At 35.1% G+C, this 7,853-nt stretch overlaps 1 protein-coding gene across 1 annotated transcript in view; it reads right to left on the reverse strand.

Annotated features, from left to right (window-relative positions):
* CGNL1 (cingulin-like 1) overlaps positions 1–7,853 on the reverse strand; it is a 131,671-nt gene that overhangs the window by 120,689 nt on the left and 3,129 nt on the right. The window contains exons 3-5 of the mRNA XM_006894505.1: positions 6,109–6,214; positions 1,232–1,333; positions 549–697 (exon numbers count right to left, since the gene is read on the reverse strand). Coding sequence (XP_006894567.1) covers positions 549–697; positions 1,232–1,333; positions 6,109–6,214 — 357 coding nt within the window. The remainder of the gene's footprint in view (positions 1–548; positions 698–1,231; positions 1,334–6,108; positions 6,215–7,853) is intronic.

Below are 7,853 nucleotides of genomic sequence, written 5' to 3' on the forward strand. Positions count from 1 at the left end.
TCTACTACTTGTCTTATATGTCATGCCTCAGTTGTGTCCAACTTCACTTAAAGCTTCCCTGTTATGAAGCAATTTCAGACCCTGGCTTTGGATCTGCCACAGGCTTTGATACAGCACAAAGACGAAGTCATCTTGAACATGGCTTTTCTTTTCTTCAGACTCACGATAGTTACTGGCTACAGAAACTGGCACTATCCAAGATAAAATTCAGAAGCCAGAAGACTCTAGAGGCCATGTAACATGTATTTTCTGGATCTTAATCTTTAGAGGTCACCTCTTAGTGTTCCCTTCTCTCTTACCTGGTGTGCAATCTACTGTGAGGATTAAAACTTTACAAGATATACTCCACAAACGACATAAAATTGTTTTTTAATTACTAACGTCTCTGCTCACAGTGTACACACATCTCACAATTTCATAAGTACTAGAGTGGGGAAAGGAGGGTCAGCAGTCTCTACTATAAATATTTGGAAGGCTAAGCAGCATTCACTGAAGGTCTCGTTACACACACAAGCCCAGGAAGGGAGCAGCTCTTGGCCCAGACTTACTCCTCCAGGTTTTTGCGGAGCTCCCCCTCACTCTCCTCTAGTCGCTGCTGCAGCACGGAGTTCTCCTCCACCTTGTTTTCATGCTGGCTCCGCAGCTCTTCTAAGTTGGCTCTCATTTTCTCTCTCTCTTCTTTGACGTTCTGTTGATTCTGACAAGAGTAAGTGTGGCTTTAAAGTAACTTCACTGCACATTAACCTGATCCACAGAAACCTACTTCTAAATCTTGATTTCTCGTAGCTTTATCAACTCCACACCTTCACATTATTATTTTAAAAACTTAGTCATCCTTTCCAATGAAGGCATAGGAGTCTGTAACTAGAAGGAATAGTAAGTATTAAATGAACATGTAGTATTTCTTTAAAAAAAAAAACAATCAACCCATGAGTACAACTAAATCTCATGCTATTATTTCAATCATTTAGTTCTGAAGCTTCATATACATTTAGCTTTCTCTAGATCTGTGTCCTAAATCAACAGCTTTCCTTTTATTAACAAACAAGCTCTTTATGCTTCTGATACTTGAAAAAAAAATAAAACAAAAAGCAACAAAGTTCATTAGACAGCCACTGACAAATATAAAGAAATGTATTCAGTGTTCACTATCTCAAAGTGTTTAAAGGAGTCTTTATTAAAATAAGAATGGGGGAGGGAAACATGTACAGGGAAAAAAAGAAACATGTACCTTGATTTCAAGTTGAAGCTGTCTCTGAAGTTCAGCCACTTCTGTAGTCAACTTGTCTTTCTGTTCCAATAGATCTTTTATTTCAGATGAAGGATTAGAAGCCTGTAATTAATTGCAAAAATATCCTAATGAAAATATCCAGCAGGTTTTATTTTATTCCTCTCCCACTCAAAAAGGTAATCAAATCAATAAGAGATGAGATATAATACTGAACATCACAAGACTTAATTCAAATATCAACCCCCTGCACAAGCCCTTACCTAAATTCACAGGCAGACTTCATCATGGGAACCCCACTGGGGCTCCAGAGAACATTTTCACATCACTTATCATAATCAGCGACTATCTAACCAAGTATCTCAATACCACACCAGCATGACTACCATTTGCCCAAATGTATACTCTTTGGAAGTCCTTAAGGGTTGCTATAAAACATTATGAGACAATCCCATTATTAAACATAGAATAAGTAGAATTTAGGAAAACTTTCTAAAATAAAGTTAAGATTCCAGTTTACAGATATGTCTGGATAACAAAAATATCAGTGACAATTTATAAGCAAATTAGGGTAAGACAGACATATTCCTATTTTAATAACAGAGTATCTCAATCTTGCTTCAATTTTTCTTAGTAGTAGTTTCTCTTAATGAGAATTACTACAGTAAGAGGATGGATTTTTAGGGGTCAAGACCCATTTATGCATCTCTGTAACTATAGAAACTAACACTTCTCCTAAACCTAGTAAAAGCTCATTAAATAATTGTTTTAGCTCATTAAATAACTAATTCCAATTGTAGTCATAATAGGGTAGTGGTATCGCATTTACTTTATCAGTAAAAATTATAAAAGATTTACATTATCATTAAGTAATATAAAAACTAGGCAAAACAGGGGGGAAACTTCAATTTTTTCAGGCACTGTAAAACAACTAGCATGGATCTAAAATCATTAAAAACAGAAAGCACATAACGTAGCTTTATATTCACTCTGAATTCCCCCAAAAGGGTGATTTTCCAAAACCACAGCACAGTAAAAATTTTAAAAGTCCAAAAGAGTGGCAGCTCCCAGACAAAGAAAACAAGAGACTGGAGTTCAAAAATGCTAAGGAAAAAGAGATTGCAGGGCCAGGGTATTGCAAAGAACAGAAACTAAGAAAAGCAGCTAGAAAAATCTACACCTAATACTCCTTAGATCCTTGGATTCCTAAGCATTTTATGAACAGAACAAGATTCTGGGAGGTCTAGCAGTGAACAGTTATTAGGAGGCAATCAGCCCAACAGATTTCAGAGGTCACACAATGCTGGAGTTCTCAGTCAAAGAAAAGAAACCATTCTAAATATTCAAGCAGTAAGTTAAGAGGCAAGAAATGAGATGGAATCACACTTTAACAATTCAACAACCCAACTCATTGCCATCAAGACAGAAGTAACTCATAGGGTTGAGCCTCAAGCAATTTTTCAGAGACTCTAAATTCCATGGGAGGAGACGGCCCATCTTTCTTCCACGTAGTAGCTGGTGGATAAGAACCACTTGTCTTTGGGTTGACAGCGTAACTCCTTACCTACTAGGTCACCAGAGCTCCCAATATCTTCAATAGGTATTCATTTTCAATAGCTCTTCCTTACCAATGTTCCAAAACAAGCATATAGGATCAAGCATATTGGAAATCATTTAACTTGTTGCCAAAATAAAACTCAACATTCCTCTGAGAGAAATCAATCTAAAACCTTTGTAATTTACCATCTACAGTAGCAAGTATATGGTATTTTTAAATCCCAGATATGCCAAGAAGCTAGAAAAATGACCAACAGAAGGACAGAGGATCTATATATTATAGCTAATAGTAAAGAATTTCAAAATTACTATGGACAAAGTAAACTAAAAAGATACAATTATTTTAACAGAAGATTTAGAGTCTATAAAGATAGAACTAAATGGATATTACAGAATTGCAAAACAAAATAGTTAAAATTAAGAACTCAGTGCATTACTAGGATGACACAGACACAATTAGTGAGTTTGAAGTAAATTAATAGAAAATACATATCAATTTGCTTTATATATTTTCACTTAAATTGCAATTTTAAAAAAGGACAAAAAGCTTATAAACGATTGAGTAAAAAAACCAACTTCAAATCACAATAAAAGATAAGAACCAGAATATCAGACGCATAGAGGCAAGGGGAATTACACTAAGAATTATCATAATAACACAAAAGAATAGAGCATAAAAGATATTAAATACATTACGAGCAGATAGGTATAAGATTCATGAAACACTGGAAAGTGAAGAGTAACAAGAGAAAAAATTAATAGTTAAGAATTTCTAAAATCCAATTAATGTCTTATAGTCAAGAACTAAATGGATGCCAATTGAGATAAATGCAAAAGAACTTTGTTAGCTACATCACAGTTAAACTTCTAAAACTGAAGCTAATTATTGGTTTCACAGGAGAATACATAGGACCAAAAGACAAAGAAAAAAAATAAAAATTATCATGTTTAAAGAAATGAAAAAACAAAATAAAATATTTTGCCAAACTAGAGTTCTTTGAAAATGAGAGTAAATTAGAGCTGTTCTCAGACAAACAACATCTAAGAGAATTCCCTGCCAATAGAAATGCACTACAAGATAGTAGATAAAGTGCCTCAGGCTGAAGAAAAACAATCCTAGATAGAAACCCAGAGAAACAAAATGCAAGGAACAGTGCTAAAAAAATTGGCTTTCTTCTTTCGGATGATATATTTCTTCTCTAATGAAAAGTTCTAAAAGGATCTGATTGAAGAGAATACATTAGAAAATATGTGTTCCACATATGAATCTTAGTAGACCTTTTCTTATTTCCTTCTACGAAAATATCAGGATGATGTGCTCAAAAATATTTGGCTAAAATCCCACAGTAAAGTGGTTAGAGCATTACAAAGAGGTGAGGGGAAGAGATTAAAGTAGGAATGCAGGCTGGAAAAAGCAGTCTCTCAGCTCAAATGTTTCTAAATCCAGGTGTGAGTTGTACCATTGTAATGAGGTACTTCCCTCCTATTCCCATGAATGGGACCAGAAACCAAGAATCAAGAAAAGCACAGAACTCCAGTATTTTTAGGAAAAAACGAGAGCAATTCATTTTAGACAGTATAAATACCACTCAGCGAGGGAAACTGTACATTGCTCTATCCCAAATGAAAACCTGCTTTGTTGCTTTCTACTATTGTCTCAGTGCATCGAGATGAGAGAGTTCTTATATTCCCTACCAGAAAAAAAAATCACTTAACTGACACCAAAAGATAAAGCTGCAAAACCTTTGCCAGCATACAATCAGATTTAAGAACTAAAAGGCGAGGCAGAAGAGGGCAGAAAAATATGGGCAACGAAACAGTCACAGCACTGTGAGTAGAGCCAGCTTTCTACCAGCCTTCATTCATCTCATCATCTCTTGCTTGATTTGGCAGGACCTTCATTAGGCTCTCTTCCACCATGAGAATGAATTTTCACAAAAACAACACTATTCATTCCTGTTTAAATCCATTAGTGATAGCCTATCACCTTGAGTTTGAAGCAAAGCCCTCTTACATGGCTTACAATGTTCCTGCCCTCTGGCTCTTCCTTCCTACATCCTGTTTCTGTGCTCCAGCTACACTAAACTATCCCCAGTTCCCTCTATGTGGCAAGCACATGACTCTCTTCATACTGGCTCATACTACTCCTCTACCTAGAAAACCCTGCCTTCCCTTCTTCTCCCCGACAATCTGATAATCTTTTAAGAGAAACCTCATGTCATCATTTCTAAAGCAACTAACTTGACTTCCTCAAGTTAGAAGTGGATGTTTTTGATCTGTGATGCACAATAATAATTTTAACAACAAGACCAAAGGATGCACTCTCCCCTAAAAGCATGCTGGAAAAGGAAAAGCAAGAACCACTGAGATAAATGAAATGTGAGATTCTTAGTCAAAAACATTGAGCTAATATTAAGAATGATATAGAGTTTCCAAAGCTGCCTATCAGCAAAGTGAATGATTTAAAGTTTCCCTAGTGGGTCTATTTGAAGACAGAGCAGCACTCATGACTTGATCTAGTGTTAGGGTAATATTGAGCCCTAGTGAAAAGAAGGTTATTGAAGATTAAAAATATATTCTGTACACATTTCCAAAGTTAAAAAATAAAATGTAGGCAAAACTTCCCTGCATCTTCCTCTGAATATCTTTTCTTCCCTTTACAATTTTCCCCAAAAGGGAAGAAACAAAAAGCAAGGAGTAAGCCCCAATACAAGGGTGGCCTCATTTTCAGATGAAAATAAGGGCTTCCTTTTCAGCTGTCTTCTCTTAAATGCAATTACTTCCTTTCACAGGACAAGGTATATTTAACATACAGAATATATCCATCCAATAGGAGTTGACTCCTTTTTTAACAACAAAATGCCCCCAAGTTTGAACTTTAATTTAATACAATAAACTAAACAGTCTGTTTTTGTAAAATAATTTGGTATTACTTTATTCCTTCTTTTTATTTGCATCTAAGTTGCTATTCTCTTGCTCTTTTCCTTATTCTATTTCACACCTGTGGCTTTGGAGCTTTCATTCATTCACCTTTACATCCCAAATTTGTCTATTTATGTTAATATTAGGCTTCTTCAACTACCAGTTATTTATTTTATGCTTATGTTCCTTTCTGGACTTTACCATCTATATTTGAGGCTATAATAGGGAGAAGGGGTGTCTTAAAATATTTCTTAAAAAAAAAACCCAACGCAAAATGAAAATTAATAATGCCTAAAATACACCCTCTACCTGCTCATCACTTAGGAAACTCCCCAGTCGCTGCTATAAACAAACATACAGACTAAGACATTGCCATTTGCAAAATACACAACTTCATTTACCTGGTGGTGTCCTTGTGCACTCCCCGCTGCTCGAGACTTCAAAGTCTGGATCTTCTCAAAGACCAGGTTGACTTTCCTTTTAGTAGCATCATCATTATCTGTGCTTCTAAAATAGAGGCAGCAGAGATAAATGAGGGGCACAATACGTGTCTCAGACTAGGGGAAGCAATACTATATGTGCCACAGCACACCTATAAGTCTATAAGAAGATAAATCCGAAGAGGCATGGGTTAATTAAAGCTGCAGACAAACCAACATGGAAAGAAAAAAGACAGGTAGAATACGTTTCCTCAAATAAGTTATTAAATTTTATCATTGAATTTGAGAAAGGGATCCCCATTTCCAAATATGTAAAACAAAGATAACCACATTCCAAACAAGTTTAAAGGAAACTTCCATTTGACTTCAAGAAAAAAAATCTACTGCTATTTGATTCAAACAACTCACATTCATCAAATAGAAAGTTCTCTTGTTTTTAATGCTTACACTAAGAATAATCTGATCTTAATTTGTCTGGTTGATGTTTAAAAAAAACAAAACACAACAAACAACCCAGCAAGAATCTGGAAAGGCAAGGTAATGGTGGGCATAGTTTAATGATAATTAATTCTATAAATGGGAATTATTGTATGAAACACAATGTATACTAACTTTATAAACAAACCAATATAAAAAAAATTTAAAAAAATAAACACAACCAAAACTCCAAGCCAAGACTGTCAACACAAGAGCCCCTGGTCTGTTGTCATAGGAAACAATCAGACAATTGCATTAACTCTTACTGTACCTTCTGGCACCAACTTGGCAATCAGAAGAAAAAGATTTAAAATAAGTTTCCTAAAATAAGAGTCTCATACTGAAGTCTTTCACCATATTTCAATAAATCCTGGGCCCCTAAATAATGGATTTTAAAATTAAAAGTTATTCTATCTCAATCTTGACATGGTAAAACCCTTCAAAGGAAGATACTAATAATCAGTTCCTGGCTAGAAGATCCTCTATGATTTCTTTGGTTCTTTCTCTTTCTTTTTGCTTAAAAATGAGTCGTCATCATCTTATGTTTTAATTTAAATATTCTGTCAACCTGACAACAGTGGAAAATACAAAAATATAAAGTGCTTTGATACCAGTCAGTATTTTTGCCAAGTTGACTTTCAGTCCTGTCACACTAATAAAGTTTTGTTGTTAGGGTAGAAGTTGGGGGGGGGGGGTTCCCTTTTTTAAATTACATCTGAAGAGAGAACTGAAACAGAAACTCCAAATTCCTTGCCTGGCCTAAGTCAGGACTGAAAAGCAGATTACTCAAAACTCAGCCACCAAGATAAGCGTGGAAAGCACAGCTTTTAAATGCCTCACACATGCTTTAACAATCATGAAAGTGGGGGCTCCTGGTCAGTGTTAACTCAGTGTGTGTTTTTATTTGTGACTTCTCATTAAGGGAAGACTGACGACTACTGGAAGTATGGCAGAAATCAAGGTAATAACACATCCAACTCAAAATGGAATAGCAAACATTCCAACACTCCTCCTACCCTTGTGCTTCTCTTTGAAACAGAAGAGTCATTTTCATAATATATTCTTCTTTAATTTTTTTACATGTATGTTGTTATACATGTGAGTATGTTGTTATACATGTGAGTATGTTCTTATACATGTGAGTATGTATTCATACATGTATGTTCTTATACATGTGAGTATGTTGTTATACATGTGAGTATGTTATTATACATGTGAGTATGTTGTTA

The sequence above is a fragment of the Elephantulus edwardii genome, unplaced genomic scaffold, assembly GCF_000299155.1.
Source record: "Elephantulus edwardii isolate Elephantulus edwardi_28Jun2011 unplaced genomic scaffold, EleEdw1.0 scaffold00145, whole genome shotgun sequence".
NCBI classification, from domain to species: domain Eukaryota; kingdom Metazoa; phylum Chordata; class Mammalia; order Macroscelidea; family Macroscelididae; genus Elephantulus; species Elephantulus edwardii.